Genomic DNA, 22,232 nt, shown 5'->3' with positions numbered 1-22,232 from the left:
CTCCCTCACTCCAAGTAATGCTATGCCATGGATAAACATGACTTCTTAGAGATGATTCCCAGAACTATGCCTCAGGCATCAACAACTTAAAGTTGGAGCCCCTCCTTCTGAATCAGGACTAGCCTCAACGTCACCGGTCTGATTGTCTGATGCAAGCACGACCAACTTCCTTTTTTCTATTTTTCTTTTGTGCGTGTTTGTTTTTTTTGCTCCCTGGGGAATACAATCAACACAGACAACCGACTTGTCCATGAAGCCAGTGGCATAATCACCTAATCAGTTGGCAGAATGCCTTCTTCAACATGCCATCTCCCCAACGGACATACCTTTTCGGTGACGCCAGTCTTTGGAGGTGTAACTTTCAAGGAAATAGATGCCTGCGTCCACAATCCGGCATTTCCTCCCGGATGGACGGTTGTTATTCATACCGAGAAATTGATTGAGGAGGACCATGCCAATGAGGAGCGCAAATCGCACGAAGAGAATAATACTAATGATAATGATAATAATCACGATACCAATGCAGAGAAAACGACCGCGTCAGAGCCCAAAGTCCGCATTTCTGCGTTCAGAAAACCCACGTTGCGGAATGATTGCATATTTATTTCTTCGATAAACGATCCTAGCGATTTCAAAACTCCCGTCTCGCCGTCCCGTCAAATCGCCATGATGCTCTGGGCGACGCTCTGGTGGTACTTTCATGAACCAGAGCCGGATCTTCATCTCTTAACCGAAGCTTCAGCGGGTACAGCAGAGTCGGGCAGACCAAAGGGCGAGTGGAGGGTGAATATCAAAAGAGAGGGCGTTTTCAAAGGGAGAAATCTGTTGCAGAAACTAGAGCGCATGGGTTTAATTGCCAATGAAGATTCATCAGTGGGAATAGAGCCACTCGATGCTCGAAATCCGGCCCATTGCTCCCGAATGTTTGCGAGTCGTCGAAGCTTTTGGCAATTGGATCCTCGCATTTTTATTTTCACGTCGACTCCAGCCAATATATCGCCCGGGAATACTGGTTCGTTGTCACCTGTCACTTCGCCTTATGGTTCTCGGCCTGCTTCTCCAAATCTGGAGACACTTCGGCTCGTGGATGCCAGTTTGACGGCTTCCGTCGATAATCCTCCTCCCATTCACATACTTAATACGATCAGTGGACCCTTCCATTCGGGTAGTCATTTACCGACTTATTTTCCACCAGCCCCGACACAGTACATATTCACAAACGGTGTTCGGCATCCTCTCCGGCAACGACCTCCACATCAGGGAGAGACATTCTATGTGCGCTATGTCCCGAGTGTGGGACAGTACCTTTCGTTTCGCGTACCAATACTTAACACGGTGAAAACGAGCGGTCTGCATCACAGCCATAGCGCATCGACTGCGTCATGTCGAGGCCCGATCAGCCCTTCGCAGGGATCATCTGATGTGGACCTGATACACAAATGGATGAATGTCCCACGTGTCAATGCAGCATGGGGTGAAGCCGGGTCAAAGTCAAAGATAGAAGAATTCCTGAAGCAAGGACTCAACAGTCGGCATAGTTTCCCGGTCATTGGATGCTGGAATGGTAAGCCCTTTGGCTATTTTGAGGTATACTGGGTTAAGGAGGACCGGTTTGGGCGACTGCTGAACAGTGTCGGCAATTACGATCGAGGATTGCATGTGCTGGTTGGTGAAGATGAGTTCCGTGGTGCTCATCGCGTACCTATCTGGCTCAGTTCGCTGGTACATTATTGCTGGCTGGCTGACCCACGTACGGAGACTGTCTTGTTGGAGCCTCGAGTGGACAATCAAAAGTGAGACCCTCTTTCGCCAACTGCATACTACAGTGATTTGTCTAACATGGTACAGGCTTATCTCTTACCTACTGGAACTAGGCTTCTACAAAGAAGGAGAAGTCACCTTCCCACACAAGCAATCTGCAGTCATGAAGATCAATCGTGATAGTTGGAACCAGCCAGCATTGTGAAGTCGAACTGGTTTCTCTCAGAAAATTCCTGAACTTTCTATGGTACCAGCATATAGACTTGGTTGATATACCCATTTTGTTTTTGATGTTCTATATTTAGCTGTGGCGAATATACTGCCTATATCATCCGATGTTAAACTATAAACGAGAGTCTTGCCACAAACTAATGCAGTTTTGCGTAATTTTATTTAGTGTCTTTTTTGGTCTATCAAATCAAGAAATACGGTATAATATAGATAAAGGATCTAGACTTGGATTTCTACGCCGGACCGGACATAAGAGGCACCAGGTCGATTGCGGGACGGCGATAAACCCCACGTTGATTCCGATCAAGGTTCAGTAAACAAATAAATACTCTGCTATACGCTCAACTCAATTCAATTACTACTCATCCATTACGTACCTTCAAAACTCACTGTAATACGACCGAGAATGCCCCTCACAATCCTCTCCGGCGCCCAAGTGCGCACATTACTCCTCTCCCTCTCTCGCGACGACGTCCTCACCCTCCAACACAACCTCGCCGAAGCCCTCCGCGAATACTCAACCGGAAGCCAGGAAGAAGGCTGCTCAGCATCCTACCAACCGCACCGAACAGCCATAACGGGCGCCGATGGCGGAACCACAATCTTCATGCCGGCGAGTACAGGCAAGATGACCGGGGTCAAAATTCTGTCTTCACCGTTGACGGCCTCGTCGCCGTTTGGAGAGAAGAGAGGGTGTACGACTATTGGGCAGGAGTTTGCGAATACGAGACAGTCGGCGAAGGTTTCGTTGGCGTTGGAGGAGTATTCTTCGAGACGGTCGAGTAGTTCCTTATCGGCTGATGTGAGCTCCATGTCGTTGACGCCATCGAATGATGGTGAGGGTGGTGGGGATGATAGTGAAGTTGAAACATCGTCATTTTCATCATCTAACGCCGGTGAGCCAAGTATAAATCAGCAATCATTGAGTTCGCAAGGGAGTAGTAGTCCAAGGGCCTCGAAATCGTATATGGGAAACGTACAACAGGTGTCTGGCAAAGCATGGCCAGCGGTTGGAGCCCGCGATTCTTCTCCTCGAGGAACACTGACACTTGTCGGCCAGGACGGACTTCCCATCGGCTTGATCAGTGCACAAGACTTGACCGCATTCCGTACCGCGCTTACCTCGCTACTGGGTTTCAACAAACGAAAACACGTCAAGACCATCACTGTTTTTGGTGCAGGAAGACAGGCATACTGGCACATTCGCCTGGCACTCTTACTCCGTGGGCCTGAAGTGAAACGTGTGTACATCATCAATCGCTCCTTCGACCGTGCCGCAAAATTACTCAGAGACATCTATGCGCCTGGAAACGCCTCGTGGCGGTCCAATGTAAAGTTCCACGCCTTTAGCAGCGATTTTGTCGAGTATAGCCGTCTCTGTCGGGAAGCAGTGCGCAAAGCAGATGTTATATTCTGTTGTACACCATCACTCGAACCGCTTTTCCCTGCTGAATTCCTCACATCCACCGAGGGACGGCGGAAGGGTAGATTCGTCGTGGCTATTGGATCGTACAAATCCCACATGACTGAACTACACCCTGACATTCTAAAACATGAAGTCAAACCCCCCGGTCATCACGGCCATCATTATCACAAACATGCCCAGCGCGGCGGAGTCGTGTTGGTCGACAGTCTCGAAATGTGTCTACAGGAAGCCGGTGAAATCGTCCAGGCAGGCTTGGGACCTCATCAACTCGTTGAAATCGGCGAATTGATGATCATGCGACATGCCGCGAGATTGGGAATTGATCGACAGAAAGAAGAAAGTGAACAGAGTATGCAGCGATGGTTGGAAAGTGGGAATGTGGTGTATAAGAGTGTGGGACTTGGATTGATGGATTTGGTGACTGGGGGGGATTTGGTGGATATTGCGAGGAAAAGGGGTGTTGGGACTTTTATTGATGATTTTGAGTGATTGAATACATACTATTCAAGAGGGTAGTTTTGTTGTTGTGCATTTTGATGATACCTATGCATATGTTTTGGTTTGGCGTATATAGCTACATGATAATAATATAGACAATTAATAATTTTCATTAAGCAGCGTAAGACCTGTACCCTGTATTCATATGACTGTAAAATGGTATATAAGAAAAGAACCCAAAGAACGACTCCAACCCAGAAACACTAATCACAGAATCATATAATAGGGGGAATTCATCCTACATAAGAAGAAAAATTCTACCCCCATATCTCTTCATCACTCTTCACCATATCATCCTCATGCAACACCTTGAGGCCATTCGACTTATCGAGACGCTTCCTATCCCGCTTCGTCACAAGCCGACTCGGCGTGAGAGGCGTTACAGGCGTAAAAGGCATATACGGACTATACGGCGTCGGCATACCCGTTCGCGGTCCACCGGGGACATGAAGCGGTCTTTCCAATATGGTGGTCTTTGTATGTGGCGCGCTCATGGGAGGATTGAATTGTTGACGGAACGGTAAGGTCGAGTTACTACTGTTGATACTCAACGGTGCAGGAGCGTTGGCGCGCATACTGCTTGGTGTACTGATGGGTTGCAGTGTGAATTTGGGCAACTGGTTTGATTCTGTTGTACCCGGTAAAGGCGCTGTTGGTGGTGGACCTGGGTTGTAGATTCGTGGTGACATTGGCGCTGCGCTGTCTTGGAATGTAGCTGCTGTAGCTGTTACGGCGGCGGTTTGGACGGGATCCGGTGATTTCAGAGGTGGTGAGATGGGTAGATCACGGACAGAGCGGGGTGATTTGAGTTTGTTCGAGTTGGATGAGCGTAGCCCGGGACTGAAGATGGAGAGATTAGAAAGTTTAGATAGCCGTTTGCTTGTTCGGGATTTGTTGGTTGTGACGCTCTCTTGTCTCGGAGACAAAGGTGTAGCTTGTAGTGGGAAGGATGAGTATTGATTGGCGGTAGTTGTCTCTGCGAATTGTGGTGATCCCTTGGGTGAAGCGATCGGGGTAGTCGAAGACTCCATGACTGGAGAGTTATGAGCCGAGGCCTTTTTAGCATCATGTTCCATGACGGCCGCATACAGAAATTCCATCTGTTCCTGTGCTCGTCGTCTGTCTGCGGAGACAACATCCTCGTCAACAGTAGCAACACTACTAGTCACTGAACCCTGGGCCTTGTGGCCCTTGGTCACGCTTGTCCACGACATATTCCACCCGCGAGGTTTGACTGGACTCGGGAATTGTGTATCAACTGAGTAACCGGAAATAGGACTTGGATCGGTGCTTTGGGCGAAAGGGTCGTTGTAAGGTTGCAGCATTACCATGTCAAGGGAATAATTCGAAGTATGAGCTGCTCTGCGTAGTCGTCTTCCTACAAATAGAATAAGGAAGACAACTATCGCATCAAAGATCACGTAGCTGGCTGCAATTCCACCTATTTGGATAGGTAATTGACCCTTATCCGAGTCTTCAGCCCGGCGTGTAACAATAGAAGCAGAAAAATCACCAGTAGCGACAGGCCGAGCAAGTACCAGCCTTGTAGAAAGTAGCGAACTGAAAAGTAATAGCGAAACCCAAGTATCCCGAGCAGAAAAGAATACTGACATGCTGCTGAGATGGTGGACTTTCGGGCTGATTTATGCGGATTTCGATCTTCTCATTTGGGCGGAATGGAACACGACGGACCTCCTGTCTGTCAAATCTCGAAACCGCATGAGTTTGATGGATAAGAGGGGTTCGACATAAAGGCTAGATATATGAGGGGAGATCAACTCCCTCATCTGGTGTTCTTAGGCGCATAGTGGAGTCCAGTGTACCGACGGTTTACTTGTGATGGACGAGTTGCCGGTTCGCATTGGGGGAATGGGCAGAAAATCGGCAGAGCTTGAAGATGTGCTGCGATCAGTGATTGGCGACTTTAGGTGTGAAGATGTGAAATTGAGGAGGATGGCTGCAGCTTTCACCGTCCTGCTTGCCAATCGTTCATGTTTCTGCGCGTTGGAGGAATCACCTGACGACAGCGTCTTATTGGTCGATGCATGCAAATCGAGGCTGCACGTCGTCAGCCAATCAACTGCGGCCATCCAATGTTTTTCGTTGTTTAAGCGCCCGCCAAGACGTGCACGGCCCACAGATTCCGTTCATTCTGGCCAATCGGAATGCAGTTTCAATATTTATATACATGCATCTGATTGGATAACCTTTATGGCCATGATGCCCCTGAAGAAGCTATCATTCTTCTTCCAGGGTTCCTTTCCACGGCAATACAGATACATATAGCTGAATGTAGCCCTCTTCTTTGCATGGAGCTTCTTCTGTACTTGAAAGGCAGCAATACCAGCCAAGACCCACACAACCAGACATGCGATCTATATCTATCTTCGGCGCAATGTACATTTCTAGGTCAAGTCGCCTTCTCTCTTCTCCAGAGGTCTCGCCAGAACTCTTTCAATCCATATCCCTTGGATCGGTCCTCATCGTACACGCGTACTTTCTGATTCGACTGTATTATATCTTCCAGCAGACCCCCTGACGGTTTCTGGACAGTATTCGGCGCTTTTCGAGGTGTAGTAGCTCGCAAAGTAAGCTCATCGGCCAGCGAGGGAGCTACATCTGCATAGCACGAGTTCAACTCCCGCTCTAGATTCAAATACGGTTTCTGTGCGAGTCGTGGGGCTTGGAGGTTGTATGACCGTGTCAAATCGTTGATGCTTTTGATCTGTAATTCGTGCCAGCCTCGCTCAATAGACATGTATTCTGGATCTCTCAGTGGAGGTAAATGGGGCAGAGAATCGTCCTCCGATGATGCGGTGTCCTCTAAAACTACAACCGCATCCGTTTCGGTTTGCGCTGACTCCGTACTCGGCACGGGTACAGCTCGAGGTGGTCCTCCAGCTAGTCGGCCATCATGGCTGATCTGCGAGTAGCTAGGTAAAACAACAGCATCATCCACACCTGAAGATGTAAGCGACGCCTCGGTTTTCTTCTTGGCTAGTAGTCGAGCCTCTGCCGCCGCATAACCTCTTGCGCGTCTCCGTTGTTCCTCCAAAGAGCCCCCTTGGCTTGAAATAATCCTGGCTGCATGTCTCCGCCATTCGGTCCGTAGTCTCTGTCTAAAACGGTCTATCTCTCGAGAAAGATCCTGCTGCTTTTCTATCCATGGTGGCACAATTTCTTGCTTCTGGATGATTTTGTTCATGAAATACTCAGTTGTATCGATGAAAGCGCTGTTCGCATTATGATCCGTCGTTGTATGTTTGCCCTTTCCTCTCGGCAGGTTCTTGAACTGGCCACGCGCAATGGCATCTTCGATACGCTCATTTGCCAACGACGATAGCCCTGATAATGTCATCGGTAGTGATCGCGCACCAGCCTCAAATCGCGCAGTAAGCTGGCTCCTTATCTCTTCTCTCTCCTTATCTGACAAGCCTGAGCTCTGGCTCAGAGCATACGTTTGTGTCTTGTCCCGAGCACTTGCAAGACGACTACCGGTCGAGTGGCGAACCTTCGCCCCCGGCTTTAGATTCACGTTGACGGGTATCGCAGGATTTGGAATCTTAAATGGAACACGTATCGGCTTTTTAGCGTCGTCAAGCATTCGAAGTGCCGTATCTTGAACATTTTCTGTTCCGCGCCAGGGTGCTGCCATGGCATGATCGCGAGTACCCTTTCCTGCGCTTGTCTTTTCAGTTGATTCGTTAGTCTCTAGATACAATTCCCGCATATCTCAGTAGCTTACCGGCGTGTTCAAAACAGAAAAAGCCTGCGCATTTTCACTTTTGAATGAAGCGGCTTTGATTTTCTCTTCTAGAGCTCGTTTTAGATCATCTGAGAAGCCCGCTTCTTGTAGGTTTTTATGTGCCGATCGACCACCTTCAAGAAGTGACTCCTCCGTCATCTCCGCTAGTCTGCGAGATAGAGCGCCTTCCTGTTTGCTCTCAGATGGTTCAGAGCCATTGCTTGGTTTCTCATCCTTTCGCGACGATGATGCCGATAAGGTTCTGCGGTGCTTAGTGATAGACGGAAGACGTCGCTGTGCTCGAAGACATGATGTACACTGAGTACAACAAAAATTGCTGCGAGGAACTCTTATCATGGATGACTGCGACTGACCAGAGACCTTCAATCTTCAGATCTTTAAAAGTTGATGAGTTGTAGATGTTGAAGTTGGATCAATGATCAGTTATCAGCCGGAGATGATTCCACTTGCCGCCGAGTTGGCCCGTGCGCAGTTGTCCTTTTCTTTGGTCTTGGCAGCCAAAACTTCGGCCAGACTCGCTACAAGCCCACTCGACATCAAGTACCTCTCATCCATCCGAAGGCTTCTGTCGACAAACTCTCGTTATAAGAGAAGAGCTGCAGACTCCCGCATCTTCGCAATGCCTGCCAAAGGTGCCTCGACTCGCCTGAACCCAGTGCGGTTGCAGACTATTCAACACCTCCGAGTGCGACGACCAAACCAACAACAACAGAACTCATGTGTTACGATCATGTCCTCTATGCTAAGTGCGTTCACCTATTCCGGATAAAGATAATCATTTGGTATATACATGTTACAGTTGAGGGTTGTTAACACATTACTTCACAGATTGCTGGGCCTCAGCCGGACAGGGAAATGAAGGATGCTCTGGGTTGGAGGAATCACTAAAAGCATGCATGGATCAACGCGTACGTCTTATTTTTCATCTTTTAGCGTTCATGGCGGTTTACTGAATACTGTTCCTTTTACAGAAAGACAAAACGTCCAATAACAACGCCGTCAATTATCACTTGATGAGAATGTTCCCCAAGGTTTCGGGCCCGCGGAAGAGGGAGGGCCGCTTGGGCTAGAGGCATTCGACACATTCAATTCAAACGAGGTCTTATTTTCGTCGCATATACTGGAGTTTTCGGGCTGGATCTGAGAGTGGGCACCAATTGAGTCCGAAGGAATTTGGATGCTTCACTACAGTGTATAATTATTTGAGGAATACTGTACAGTACAAATATCTTTTTTTTTTGCGGTTATATACTATAAATGTTGATTCTATGTTGTTCCGAATAAATCTATACCGTCTATACCCTCATACCTTCTCTCTAATCAATTCGATGGTGGAGTTGGGAAAGCCATGCCTGCGAACAGTGCTGGTTCTCCGACATTATGATGCTGGTAACTATTGTGCGTGTCAGTCTGAACCAAAACGGAGAGAAAGCTGCAGTTTCCATGGTAGATTTCGAAGACTTACCTCAAAACACCAATGCCGCCTGGTTCCAGCATCAATGACAGCGGAAACTCCATAGGGTAACCCAACCACCGTTTCACAAATGCTCTCAACAGATGTCCATGTGCTACCAGCACAATATCAGCCGGACCAGACTCCCCATGCATATGGTTGACGTGAAATGACTGAATCTCTTTAATCAGATCATCCAAACGATCCGTAACTTGCTGCGCCGACCTGCAATATACATGAGTGCGTGCTTCAATAAGCTACCCGTTTTGAAGTCACTTACTCTCCCCCTTCACAACCGTCCTGCCATATATCCCATGGCCTCTCATTATCAAGACCATGTTCCTTTCTCAGAGCCCGTATCTGACTCGTCACCATCCCTTCGTATTCACCGTATCCCCATTCCGCCAGTCGCTCCGTCGTCGACACCTTATCTGAGTCTATTGATGAAGACGATGAAAAGAGTAACTCGCATGTCTTTTGTGCTCTCTTTCTCGGGCTAACGTATACTCGTGCAATGCGCGCTGGATCAATGAGTTTGCCTGCGCCAACGAGAACACGACCGGAATTGAGTACTTGTGTCTCTCCAGTAGGCGTCAATTCGAGCTCGGTGATGCCGGTATATTGGCCGGATTTTGTCCATTCGGTTTCTCCTGTTTGGTCGGAAACATCCAGACATCAGTTACCTTGCGCAATTGAATATCAAAGGGATAAATGCGTGGCATACCATGTCGTGCAATGAACACCCGAGGTGTGCCTGCGTCTTTGTCGGGCATGACGTCGATGTTCAAATATTCAATCTTGAACTTTCTCCCCCGGCAATTGATGTTCGTAAGCGCTCACAGCGGAATCGTATGTAGTATCAGATGTGAATGAAACCTGGTGAGGAAGTCACAATCAAATATGGTCCTATAATGCTAGGTTGTCAAGTTGAAGGTGTTTGGTGGGATAAATTTTGGAGGGGCATTCGGAGCGTCTCCGAAGACCTCTTCTGGCTTCGGTGAACTCATCAAGTCGCTGAAGAAAATGAAAATCTCATTGTCAAGCCTGGTTGATCTACTTAGCTACAAATTTACGAAGTGCTCCAGCTCATGATCAAGGTAGCTTTGTGTGCTTTTAATGAGTACCCTGTCCTAGATGAATTGGATTTATAACGAGGACTGCAAACCCTAGCTTATGCGTTATAGAAATACCCACCTGGGACAGTTCCGTGATACTCAAGAGGCGAATTGCATTGGCAGCTATTCTTGAGGAGACCATGCATCGAGAGAGCAGGGGTATGACGGAAAACATGAAGTCATTCCCAATGCTCAAGACACTAACACGTCGCAGTTATCTTCAAAGGTTGACTGATATATAGAATCTACTTCAAACCCGCTCAAACTCCAAGATTAATTTGTCACTTGTCGGTTTAACGGTATACGCATCGATAGCTTCAATGCCTTCGTCGTCCACGATGGTGGTTTTATAGTTGCTGTATATCGCCGTCGTTACGAGTTTCATCTCTGATATTCCACATGCTTAGCACGATTGTTTAGAGTCACAAAGGCAATCTGAGGGTATACCTTGAATAGCAAAATTGCTACCAACACACATTCTTCCTCCGCTCCCAAAGGCCCAAAACCATCTTCTCATCTCCTCCATCTCCGGGGAATTATACTCTTTGAGCCATCGGCGTGGTTGCCATGATTCAGGATCGGGAAACACCTCTGGATTGCGATGAAGGGAATATGCTTGTGCATTGACCCTTACATTCGGTGGTATGTCGTGGATTCCGGCCAGGGTTGAGGATGGCGCCGGTGTTACACGGGGCTGTATACCCGGAATAGGCGCATGTAGTCGAAGGGTCTCCATTATAACTGCATGTAGAAGGGGTAAGGCGTCGATCTCCTTGGCTCTTGGGAGCTGCTTCGCAGCTTCAGATACGGGAGCTCCATCGATCCGAGTCGAGAGCGTGTGTAGCTCCTTGCGTAACTCTTCCTGGATATGGGGGTTCTTTGAGAGCTCCCAATACAGGTAGGTAAGCCCTACAGCGCTGGTTTCATGCCCTGCGGTGAGTTGGTCATAAGTCTCACAAGCAATATCTATCTTTTGTTGCTTGGGTTTCTCTGAATTCGCTGCCATGTCTTCCTTTCCAAGATTCATTTGCTTCATCATAGATATCTTCAATTGTTTGTAAACTGTGGGCTCGATCCGCGGATCGCTAGAAGCAAGTGACTTCTCCGCCTTGTCGCACAGATCCATGTTCCAGTCATCCATTATCTGGGTGGCATCACGACACCATTGTGGGATGATAGGTAGTCCAATGGCTTGACTAAAAGTCACAAGGCTCGGTACCTCCTGGTAGTAGAACTCGAAAGGTTTCCTGCATTGGTAATGATGTAGGAGATATTTCCGGAAAGGGACGTCTTGAAGTAGATTGCTCGCATTTTGAAGTCCGTACAAATAAGCTGAGACAAAGTCCATGGTCATTGCTGAATTGAGTTCGTGAATGTCAACTGCTTGTTTCGCGGATGCGGCGGTTTCTAGAATCGGTAGCAACCGGTCGTATATCATTGTGGTGGATATGAGTTTCAATGTAGGTGACGACTGTAGATACGACTTGGAATAAATGTTTGACAACATTCGTTTCCGAGTGGCGTGTTCTTTGCTGCCAGTCATAGTAAACATACTGACTGTTCTGAACTCGAAAATATGTCAACATCTCCTCAACTAACTCGGAAGGACTACTCACCCTAGCGAACCAAATACTCTCGGATACCACTCATGCTTCTCAAAACCACCGCCATAAACAACCTTGATACCGCCATCTACACAATTGATAGAGATTTCAGCAGGACCCAATCTTACGACTGGACCCAGTCTCTCGTGTGCCGCTTGTATGGTTCGATTGTTCGTTGCTATGAAGCGTCGCCAAGTAATCCATGCCGATGAGATGGGAGCCGTGAAGTGCGCACTGGGAATTCGTGCTAAAGGAGACAGGAACGCAGGGTATATAATGTATTTGTATATAAGAAGAGATAGTGCACCGAGAATGCAAGGAACCTGGATGTATGAAATTGCCATTTGGACTGACTCCACTTGTCTCTAATTTTTATCTCGACATTAGTCTGAGCTGTGAAAATAACCCAGACTTAGAAAAGGCTTGAACAAGGGCACAACATGAGATTGTCGAAAGGAGAGGATGAGGGGCTTATCGCGCTGAGCCAGATAAGAGATGGGCGATAAGGCCGACGCTTATCGATAAGCCCACAGTGACGTTTGTGCTGATAAAGCAATTTTGACCGCCATATTTCAACTTTGTCAACAATTAACGACGACATTGGAATATTGATAGGGACCATGCTGGCAGACTTGCCATCCGAAATAATATACCATATTGCAACATTCTTGCCCACAGCAAGTTCTCTTACTCGTCTGTCGCAAACGTGTCAGCGTCTGTACAAGATTATCACTGCGGACGATCGCATTTACCGCCTCTTCATCCGAAATCGATTTCCAGTACTCGGAGATACTCCGCCTTTTTGGAAGGATGTCGTACAAGCTGTAACATCGCGATCCCGAGCTCTTGATCGTTGCGCCGTGGTAGCACGTTTCGTTGTCCCATCGAATACCGCCAAGGTGGTTGGCATCCGCGACACACAAAGACATGATCGCCCAACGATAGGATATCGACCTACGGTGGATAGCTATGAGGTATGGACAGGGGAGCGCTGGCAAGATAGGGAAGATGTACTTGCCTGGGGAGCAGCAGCAGAGATTGCTCTCAGGATCAAAAAGACAGGGACAGGTGCCCATGAGACGTGGCTGCGTTTCAACGATTTGGAGCACGTCAGTAGTCACGACGATGTGCGCGGCCTCCACCTCTTGAGGCCAGATCATCAAAGTATATCTGCTGGAAAGCAGCATTTGATCTATGCACGGGCAAGGGGCGACGTCTCCCATATTGCGATCGATCCCGACACTGCAACCTACCACCAACAACAATCATTCGCCACCAATGATACTGAAATACATAGCCTGGATCTCAGCACAGGCTCAGATCCGATCCTTGCTGTACATAGTTTTGACGGGAATATCTCACTGTACAAAACGACAACGAAAGATCCGCAAGTCACTCCGTTCGCACAACTCGAGGGCGAAACCGAAGAAGGGACGCCGCGTCACTTTGTCAAATTTCTTGCCCCATCAAGACTAGCGGTTGGACATGGGAAGATTGCAGATACAATTGTCGTGTCTGACTTGGCAGAAGATCGCATTTCGACTCATCGTGAACTCACTTTCGAAGATGCGTATCATCGTTCTCTATGGCCGGGAAGGAAAGCACGAGTAGGTGCCATTGCGCCTCTAGGAGTCGAATCATATGGTGGAGGAACTCATGGAGAAGTCTTTTTAGCTGGCTGGGGGAATAGTAGAGTGAGGTACGTCCTTTACTTTCTCTTAAGAAACAGAGTCTTATGTAGAGCATACTAACCTTCAACTCTGGTAGACTCCACGACCTTCGCTCGCCCAAGATGTTCGAGCGCGAATACATAGATATCATGGACAGCAATCCAATATATTGCATCCAGCCCTTGTACGACCGTTTTCTCGTAGGTTCAGGATCCGAAGCAGTCGTGAATATATTCGACCTTCGCATGCACAACTACAGCCACTACGAAACGAAGCCATCACCCTCCACATCATGCAGTTACGACGCTCCACCAAACGAATTCTCATTTTTCCTCTCTCATCATCCGCCAAATGTGCCGAGGAACCGCAATTATGGGACATATCGTGGTCCCATTTATACAATGTCATCACCTTCACCTACCTCTTCAACAGTATACACAGGTGTCGTTGATGGAGTAGTACGCCTCGATTTTGGCTCGACTGATGATTTTTTGGGTGATAATACTAGAAACTGGTATCAGGACTATCTTGACTTTGATGCTCATGACCTTTCTAAAAACGCATCAACTTCAAATTCTGCGCGTCATCGTCGCCAGCACTCTACAACCGGAGAAGGAATTCTTGCGCTTTCGGGCTATGAGCGACCAAGCCCTGAGAATAAATCAGCCAGTGCTAAATTAAGATCTCAGGTGCCTTTCTGGAGTTTGAGTGAGGTGGACGAGATAAGGGAAAGAGAAAGTGGATGGGATCGACGCTGGAGACGACTAGACGAGAATCAATCGTGGAGGTCGAGGGGAGGATAAATAAGAAGCCATTTTCTTGCATTTTGTTGTCAAATATTAGAAATCTAGACTACCAACTTGGCTACCTGGGAGCCTTCTAGGTAGATAATAGTCTAAGAATTCAAAACAAGAAGGAAAAAAAACACTGCCTTGTTGGTTGAGAACTTTTAAGATCACAGAAAGAGAATGAACTCCAATAAAAAAAGTCCGCCACGCCTTGCTTCACCGCTAAAATAATGACTGAACGTAAAATGAATAGCAATGATCTAAGCAACAGATTGGATTGAAGAGATTTGTTCGCAAGAGTCCGCTCAATGGGACGAGTTTAATCTTCGAATTTGAAGCTGAATTTGGATGGACCAATATCTATCGGACCCCCGCGATATGAACCGCGCTTCTTTTTATTCTTCTCTTTGGTGAAGCCCTTGCCACGGGTGACTGATAAGTCTTTGTAGGCACGTTCGGCGTAAGCGTAAGCCACATAGTCGTTTGATGGATGGTTATGAGGAAGAGCACTGGCTGCAGCCAGTCGTGTGGGACGAGCTCCGGTATGCTTCTTTTTAGGCAGAGGGTCGGGGGGAAGAGGGACAGAATTGAAGGATATGTCGGCCTCCTTCTTCTGAGATTTGGTCTGGCCCGACTTTGTACTTGTGGAGGCTATTGTGTCTGTGGAATCGCTCATATCATTGGTCGTTGCCGCCTTTTTGGAATCATCCTCAGAAGGCTCGGAATCGGACTCAGATGAGGACGAGTCTTCGGAATCACTCGATTCGGATGAGCTACTTCCGTCGGATTCAGGCAATGGTTTCTTCGCAGCCTCTTTCAATGTCTTACGTTCGGTCTCTGATTCAGAATCGGAATCGGCAGAGTCGGATTTCGATTCAGAGTCGCTAGAGGAGCTGTCCTCAGATGAGTCCTCGGGTGAGCTGTCGCTTGAGGACTCCTCCGATGATTCGGACTCTTCTGATGAGCTTTCGGAAACATCTACCTTCTTGGCCTTCTTGGCCTTCTTCGAAGATGCTTGGCTATCTTCAGCTGAATCTTCGGCTTTGCGCTTCGTGCCTGCCGGTTTAGGTGGTGAGCTTTCTGGTCCAGATTCGTCATCCGCATCGCTGTCCGACTCGGAAGAAGAAGAAGAAGATGATGATGATGATGAAGAGGATGAGGAAGATGGCGAAGGACTCTTGCTCTTCTTCTTCGGCGCGGGCGCATCGTCCATTGAGACGTCTGAGTCCGAGTCAGACTCAGACTCAGATTCGGAGCTGGACTCAACATCGTCCGCGCTTGATGAAGAGGACTCTTCACTCTCATCCTCTTTCGCTGAGATAGAGGAAGACTTCCATGCTTCGTACATGGTCACTAACGATGGCTCGGCATCCTTGCTTGAACCCGAAATAACCTTCCCGCTCCGTTGTTTTTCTTCCTTGATCAAAGCATTGCTGGAGGAGTCATAACCGTGACCGTTGAGAAATGAGACAATAGCCTTGAGAAGATCCTCGGGCACTTGCTTGGTAGATTCCTAGACAAGAGAACTAATCAGTACGAAGCCAAAAGTATTTGAGAACTTTTCTATACCTCTGTCACAACAGCTTTAGTCTTCTCAGCTGATTTCTTCCCAGACGCAGCTAGCTTTTGCTGCTTCTTCGATGCCATGCTCGCAAATCTGACTGCTTAAAGGTCCAGACAAGGTAGGGGAAGTGACAAGTAAAGAAAGAACTGCGACAGCTATCATATCAAAGTATTGAAAAAAAAAAAAAAGCGACAGAAATGTGAAAGTGCGGCACCCTTGGCAGGGCGGTGAGCGAAACAAAGCCGCCATTGGCTGAAACAGTAGATACCCCAGGCCTTCATCTGTTTGTTCCTGTCGCAGGTGTGTCGGAGCGTGCCATCCCCAGCTCATCCATCTTCGCAGTTGATTTCATTGCTTGACGTTCGTCTTCAATTATAGCCAGGAGCAACTACAAGGCCATATATCGTCAGGGAAGAAGAAGAGAGCATTCTTCAGGCTGTGGTAGACTGCTTTGAATGACGTTGAAAGCATGTGGGGGCCCCTTCCACCAGTAATCTGAGCGAGTTTCGTTCAGTTTACAGCCGCCAGCGCCGTTATTCGCTGAGACTGCGGAAGACCAGCACTTACGGACATACAACATCAAGGGTCGCATTCCAGACCTCGATTCTCTGTGATCTCTGCAACCAATTACAATCATAATATATTCCAACCGATCTGGAGCGGCCATATCCTTCCGCATCGATGCGTTCGTGATTCGACTTATCTCATCAACAAATCATTGCAGCTCTTGACAGATACCCTCGGTGAGGAGGCTTGGGCGCCTCCTGAAGGAGACGACAAATCCTCCCGAAATGGCAACAATAGGTGGACCACCTCCTCGAGGTTATGAGCGACCCCGGAGGCCAGAGGCGGATGCTCGCAATGAAAACAAAGGAGCCACTGGGGATGGCTCAACGTCCAGAGCTCAACTGTTTCAAGATGAAAAGCGGAGAATCATCAGTAGCTGTTTCTCCAAACAGGATAGCGACGGTGCTTGTATGTTGGCCTTTTCCCCCAATACTTCCTATGTGCAACATCGTCGCATTGGATACAATGCAATGGGTAATGCATGATACTAAATTATATGTTCCTAGTAACCGAGTCATATATCACCCACATACGGATCACTGAAGATGCAGCTTATCCGACGACCCCGGCACCACCAAGCTCCCCGCCCGAGAATAAGAAAGCTCGGTTGATCATTGTCGCATTGCGGAAATCAGGCCGCGTTCGTATGCATAAGGCTCGCGAGAACAACGATGGCACGTTTTCAATAGGCAAAACATGGATGCTGGACGACTTGACTTCAATACAGTGTTTCAGCGATTTACCTGCCACTACTCCGACTGAACAGCAGCAGAAACAATGGGCGTCAAATGTTGGATTTGTCGTGACTGTAGGGAAACCATATTACTGGCAAGCATCGAATTACAAGGAGAGAGACTTCTTTATCGCCAGCCTAGTCAAGATCTACAAAAAGTATACCGGCGGCCGAGTTCCTAAGCTGATTGGCTTCGATGAGAAGCAAAAGCAAGCCTTGATTGGAGATGCTGGCCAGGCGGCACTACGCCCTAGCACGCCGTCTTCTCAAGGCCCTCAACCAAGTCAGGCCGCGAATCGTGCCCCGAGCCGCGAAGGAAGGAATGAACAAAGGCCCCCTCTGTCCGAGGAGCAAAAACTCCGATCTCAGCGTAGTCGCGACGCGGCGCTTCGGCCCTCCCCGTCTCCAGGTCGGCCTCCACAGTTACCAAGGGTTCGCGACGACCTTCCATCGAGTCTCAATAGTCGGGTATCTGAAACTGATAGACCACCGAAACCACTCTATGCAGAGACTCCCCAAGTTGTTTCTAAAGGTCGAGAAAATAGCCCTGCCAACATTCGACAGCGAGGACCGCCTCAACCTGAGGATGAAAAGGTGCCGTACGGAGTATTTTCTAATCCAGCCTTGGATATGGCAAGAGAACCGCTGCGCCCTGGCACATCTGGTTCCGGATCAGCTCCATCAATTCCACCCTTAACCAATCAATCTCTATCTTTGGATAATAGCATGCTGTCAGGAACATCTAGTAGAGGTGATGCGCCACCCTCACGAGGAAGTAATGTCTCCAATCGGTCCTCGAGGAACCTTGAAGATCTCCCTCCAGCCCTTCGATCGGGGTCGTCCAGTGGCATCAAAAACAATGTCTCCACAGACTCCGTCAACATCTCACGAGAAGCAAATGAACCTGAACCCGCACCCACCACAACTTCCTCAATGCCGGATGCTCCTCTTTCACAGGCAGTTTCGGAGACTGTCGAGTCTTCTCCGGTCCCAGGTTCAATTTCAGAGACACCTGAATCGCCTTTGCAGGTAAAAGCCCCTGTAGAACCCTCACAGCCTTCAGTTACTATTGAAAAGCCGCCTACTCCACCAATTCCGGAAGAAACGGAGGACTCAGAAGCTCACCGTCCTGGTCTTGGACCTATGATCAAAAAGAAGTCAGGGAAGGATATTGCTGGCGCTTTTCGTAGGGCTGCTACTGCATATGGTGCTTTCAAGCCTCGGCCCGGAGGAGCTGGTGAGCGGCTATTGGCGAAGGAGAAGACGCAGACGAACGAACCTGATGGCATTACGAGTGTCGTTCCAGCTCCCTTGTTACGGGGACTGAGCAGCGAATCAACAAAACCTGCAACTCCGGAGCCAGTGAGCAATCAGGCAACGCCTTTGCAAGAGTCTCCGGCTCAAGAGCCACCGAAGGTGGAAATCACTCGCGTGAACACTGATGAGTTTCCCCCACCTCCTCCTGAAGTGACTATAGAAGCCCCTGCCGACCAGGGGCCGGAAACAGTCGAAGAAAAAATCAGATCAAGGTCTGTCTCGCCCGCCCAAGAACGGCGCCGCCGTCGTCGTGAAGATAACATCGCGAAATACTGTCAAGCCTTGGGTGTTGAGGTCCATATTGTCGAGGGTACAGAAGGTTACTTTGACGAAATACTCACTGATCTGGGATGGCATGGACGTCTAAGCGACGAGAAAAAAATCGAAGATCTTGAGGCGGATATTCGGAGAGAGATTGGACGCGTTCAAGCCACCAGTTGGCTCGGTAATATTGAACAGCAAGAAGGTAAAATCGATCAATTAGCTAAGCTCATTGATCGAACAATTGAAGAATGTGAGGAACTGGACGGCCTGTTGACTCTCTATTCTCATGAACTTAGTGTAAGTGCATGTCCACCTCGACTAATGAGTTACGCTAATCTGCTTCGCATGGATAGACTCTGCATGATGATGTTGCATTCATTGAAGCACAGTCTCAAGGTCTTCAGGTCCAGACCGCCAACCAGAAGCTTCTCCAGAGCGAACTGCAAAATCTTCTCAAGACGCTTTCTATCTCGGCCGATGATCTACGACCCCTGCAAGAAGTGTCGCTAAATAGCGAAGATGGTGTCCATCAAACAGAGATGATTTTGTCAATGCTCTACAAGGCAATGTTGACTATTGACTGCGACATTAATCAGAACAAGAAGCGCATGGCTGATGCTGCCGGTGATTCCAGTAGTGTTGGTGTCTATGCAGATACTGAAATTGGTCAAATGCGAGCGATTAGAGAGAAGAAAGACCAATACCGCGCCGAGTCCGGCTACTTCTTACAACGTCTTAGGCAATTCATGTCTGTTGCATTCAAGTCTAGTCAACAAAAACGGGTGAATACGTCATCGAATTTTATGAACGGCAATCTGAAATTCGACAGCACTGGTCACAATGCAGCGCGTCAGGATCTCTGGATGTACTCCGCACTTATGTTGTTTGCGCGAGAAGTCAGCTCGTCCGAGTGGGTTATGCTGATCAATTTGTATGAGCAAGATTCCAAGACCCCGTACCAGAATGAGTTGCGAGATAATCTCACGGCTTGGAAGAAGGCGGCCAAGAAGAGCTCCGGCGAAGAGAGTGAAATACTATTCACCCATCATGAGAAAGAAAAAGAAGGCGAGGGATTGACTGGCGCAGCGCGTAAGTTGACCGTTAGGAGAGGTAAAACCGTCCGTGTTCAACAAGGACCCAAGAATATTGGTGAAAAGCAAGGCAGATTAGACGTATTTGAAGTTTTTACTGGCGCACTACAGGAAACGGTCAAGATGATTTCGGAGGAGCAGAATTTCATTGTGCAATTTTTCCACCTAAATTCGCTTACAACAGTGGAATTCCCAGACATAGTGGCTACGAGTGATCCTGGCGAAAGACAGATCCCAGATTTCAGCATAAAGCAAATGCACGACCCAGATCGTGATTTTGCCAAACGGGTCGAACAGGTTATTGACGGTATCTTTTCCTTTTGGGGGACTGATATTCAGAACCTTGTAGATTGGGTGTTGAATATTGATCAACTGTAAGTCCACAGCCAACGGTGTTTTTATCTCATCATGACTAATACAAATACATACAGACAAGGAGTTGGGGTTTTGGCTGCTGTTGAGGCGACTATCTCCGAGTTCGAAGATACGAATCAGGACTTTATTGTCCACACGCTGCAGAAATTGCTTAATCGTTTGAATGGTCTCTTTAATCGATTCGTTGACCAACAGATTAGGGGTATTGAAGAAACGAAAGTCAAGATTAATAAACGAAAAGGGGTCATTTCTTTCATGCGGACATTCCCTCACTTCTCTACAGCGGTTGAGAACATGCTTGCGGTACAATCGTCCTCCAACTTCTCCGATGTTCGCTTAGCTGTCAACGAGGCGTACAACAAGATCAACCGTGCGATGTGGGAAAGCTTGAAATTTATTGCTAAAGAAGCCCCTGGCCAAGTCGGCGGCGCTACTGCTGGGGTAGGCGATCCTGAAGACAAGGAAGCTCTCAATTATCACATCCTTCTCATTGAAAACATGAATCACTATTTCGAAGAGGTCGATGTTCGCGGTCTTCCAGTCCTGGAACGATGGCGTGATCGGGCAATTCAGGATTACCATGAACATATGAAACTCTATATGGACGCGGTCATTCGACGGCCTCTAGGAAAACTGCTGGACTTTATTGAATCGACAGAATCATTGCTCGCGAATTCGAGCAACCCCACGGATATTGCTTCTCGCACCAGCCACTCAAAACCTGTGGTCAAGAAATTGCTGTCATCTCATGATAGCAAGGAATTACGACGTGGCGCAGACCTCCTCAAGAAACGTGTTGAGAAACATTTTGGCGATGCAGACGACCCGGGGCTCAGCCGCAGCCTTGTAGTCAAAGTATTCAACGAGTGCGCTACCAGGTATGAAGACACCTATGATCGCCTCATGAAGATCGCCGACAGCGTCTATGAAGGCCAGGTGGAACTTGACTGGAGTCGGGATGAAGCAAGTTCGCTTTTCCGTCGTTAGCAGTTCTTATCTAGTGTTGGTGTATGATCGATCTATGAAACCCTGTACTTGTTCTACGCGCATGCATTTTGGGGTGTTTGTTGTTCTCTTGGTTTGTTCGTATTGCGTCCTAATGGGACTATGTTGTTGATATTGGATTCTATAAGGTCTTTTACTCCTATGTCTCATTGTAAAAGCAGCCTTACTTGCTTTGGACAAGATATCTATAATGTATATATTTATCAGCAGGATGCTTGATTGAATTCCAGGTTTCGATTTTCTTCAATTCAACGATCATTGACAGTATCATGTCAAAAATACGAGTGTAATGATAGGTACCGATATGTAATTAATCGAAGATAGGGAGGGTCTGTGCGCTGGCGGTGGCCCAGTGTGGGCTGGGATTAGGCCAGTCGATGGCTCTAGATGGCACCAGTTCCTGAACCACTAAACCCAATACAACCCAATTACCGTAATCTATGATTCCATTAATTTAAGCTCACTAAGAAGAAACGCGGCCTGTTCTTTCTCCCTCTCTTTGTGTATCTGATCAATGCCTTTGCATCTTATTCTACCAGTCTCGGGCCCTTTGCCAATCGGACACTGGACATGAACAGTCTGATTCCGTCTGTAAATTGTGAGTTAACTCTCCTTTGCCTTCGCTCCTCCATCCCAGGGCCCCATCGCCAGGATCCCGCCGTGCTGTGGAATCTGTCGAAAGGGGCTGCATTGTCCGTGCTGCAATAAAGTCCATACACATAGTCCGGAATCTGTACCACGTCTGGGGTAGGACTACACGGGCAACAGTATGCAATTGCACTTGTCTGATGACGAACAGCAATAATATGGGCATTTGACAAATCCCACACGTGCACATAATTACTACAGAAAATATTTGTTGGGCTGCTGACCATGACAGTTCTAGTTGTGATCTAGCTGCCAAGACCAATTTCAGCTGCATCCCACCGACGAGCGCCGCGTACAGACGAACATTCCGGGGACATTCCCACGCGACATTTCCTAGATCGCTGTTCTCTAATCAA

At 48.0% G+C, this 22,232-nt stretch overlaps 10 protein-coding genes across 10 annotated transcripts, besides 1 other annotated feature; 5 read left to right on the top strand and 5 right to left on the bottom strand.

The window, feature by feature from the left end:
* Nucleotides 1–47: 47 nt before the first annotated feature.
* On the top strand, nt 48–2,158 carry TSTA_018400 (siderophore biosynthesis protein, putative). Its single transcript, XM_002483958.1, has 2 exons — nt 48–1,793; nt 1,849–2,158. Exons 1-2 carry the CDS (start codon nt 289–291, stop codon nt 1,964–1,966), a joined length of 1,623 nt encoding a protein of 540 aa, XP_002484003.1. The 5' UTR covers nt 48–288; the 3' UTR covers nt 1,967–2,158.
* A 199-nt stretch (nt 2,159–2,357) lies between these two features.
* Nucleotides 2,358–3,907, top strand: TSTA_018390 (proline utilization protein PrnX-like, putative; the record flags this gene model as incomplete). Its single annotated transcript, XM_002483957.1, has 2 exons — nt 2,358–2,888; nt 2,928–3,907. Exons 1-2 carry the CDS (start codon nt 2,399–2,401, stop codon nt 3,905–3,907), a joined length of 1,470 nt encoding a protein of 489 aa, XP_002484002.1. The 5' UTR covers nt 2,358–2,398.
* Nucleotides 3,908–4,173: 266 nt separating this feature from the next.
* On the bottom strand, nt 4,174–6,067 carry TSTA_018380 (uncharacterized protein; the record flags this gene model as incomplete). Its single annotated transcript, XM_002483956.1, has 4 exons — nt 4,174–5,476; nt 5,609–5,671; nt 5,744–5,974; nt 6,042–6,067. The coding sequence occupies 4 exons, from the start codon at nt 6,065–6,067 to the stop codon at nt 4,174–4,176; spliced, it is 1,623 nt and encodes a 540-aa protein (XP_002484001.1).
* A 259-nt stretch (nt 6,068–6,326) lies between these two features.
* On the bottom strand, nt 6,327–8,018 carry TSTA_018370 (uncharacterized protein; the record flags this gene model as incomplete). The annotated part of the gene is made up of 2 exons (XM_002483955.1): nt 6,327–7,604; nt 7,662–8,018. 2 exons carry the CDS (start codon nt 8,016–8,018, stop codon nt 6,327–6,329), a joined length of 1,635 nt encoding a protein of 544 aa, XP_002484000.1.
* A 213-nt stretch (nt 8,019–8,231) lies between these two features.
* Nucleotides 8,232–8,899, top strand: TSTA_018360 (mitochondrial 37S ribosomal protein YmS-T). The gene is made up of 3 exons (XM_002483954.1): nt 8,232–8,428; nt 8,511–8,590; nt 8,654–8,899. Exons 1-3 carry the CDS (start codon nt 8,302–8,304, stop codon nt 8,750–8,752), a joined length of 306 nt encoding a protein of 101 aa, XP_002483999.1. The 5' UTR covers nt 8,232–8,301; the 3' UTR covers nt 8,753–8,899.
* TSTA_018350 (phosphoglycerate mutase, putative) lies at nt 8,900–10,070 on the bottom strand. Its single transcript, XM_002483953.1, has 4 exons — nt 9,860–10,070; nt 9,416–9,785; nt 9,148–9,360; nt 8,900–9,075 (listed from the first exon to the last, which is right to left on the bottom strand). The coding sequence occupies exons 1-4, from the start codon at nt 9,906–9,908 to the stop codon at nt 9,003–9,005; spliced, it is 705 nt and encodes a 234-aa protein (XP_002483998.1). The 5' UTR covers nt 9,909–10,070; the 3' UTR covers nt 8,900–9,002.
* Nucleotides 10,071–10,250: 180 nt separating this feature from the next.
* On the bottom strand, nt 10,251–12,211 carry TSTA_018340 (cytochrome P450 monooxygenase, putative). The gene is made up of 3 exons (XM_002483952.1): nt 11,867–12,211; nt 10,698–11,812; nt 10,251–10,637 (listed from the first exon to the last, which is right to left on the bottom strand). The coding sequence occupies exons 1-3, from the start codon at nt 12,196–12,198 to the stop codon at nt 10,501–10,503; spliced, it is 1,584 nt and encodes a 527-aa protein (XP_002483997.1). The 5' UTR covers nt 12,199–12,211; the 3' UTR covers nt 10,251–10,500.
* Nucleotides 12,212–12,474: 263 nt separating this feature from the next.
* Nucleotides 12,475–14,327, top strand: TSTA_018330 (F-box domain protein; the record flags this gene model as incomplete). The annotated part of the gene is made up of 2 exons (XM_002483951.1): nt 12,475–13,553; nt 13,622–14,327. 2 exons carry the CDS (start codon nt 12,475–12,477, stop codon nt 14,325–14,327), a joined length of 1,785 nt encoding a protein of 594 aa, XP_002483996.1.
* Nucleotides 14,328–14,631: 304 nt separating this feature from the next.
* Nucleotides 14,632–15,959, bottom strand: TSTA_018320 (ribosome assembly and transport protein Srp40, putative; the record flags this gene model as incomplete). Its single annotated transcript, XM_002483950.1, has 2 exons — nt 14,632–15,825; nt 15,882–15,959. The coding sequence occupies 2 exons, from the start codon at nt 15,957–15,959 to the stop codon at nt 14,632–14,634; spliced, it is 1,272 nt and encodes a 423-aa protein (XP_002483995.1).
* Nucleotides 15,431–15,477: a sequence feature (CT-rich).
* A 708-nt stretch (nt 15,960–16,667) lies between the features above and the next one.
* On the top strand, nt 16,668–21,469 carry TSTA_018310 (Exocyst complex component Sec3, putative; the record flags this gene model as incomplete). Its single annotated transcript, XM_002483949.1, has 4 exons — nt 16,668–16,851; nt 16,950–19,054; nt 19,111–20,222; nt 20,280–21,469. The coding sequence occupies 4 exons, from the start codon at nt 16,668–16,670 to the stop codon at nt 21,208–21,210; spliced, it is 4,332 nt and encodes a 1,443-aa protein (XP_002483994.1). The 3' UTR covers nt 21,211–21,469.
* Nucleotides 21,470–22,232: the final 763 nt, after the last annotated feature.

The sequence above is a fragment of the Talaromyces stipitatus genome, genomic scaffold, assembly GCF_000003125.1.
Source record: "Talaromyces stipitatus ATCC 10500 scf_1105507295549 genomic scaffold, whole genome shotgun sequence".
NCBI lineage: Eukaryota > Fungi > Ascomycota > Eurotiomycetes > Eurotiales > Trichocomaceae > Talaromyces > Talaromyces stipitatus.
Note: the sequence above shows the minus strand (reverse complement) of the source record. Positions and strands in the feature narration are given on the sequence as shown.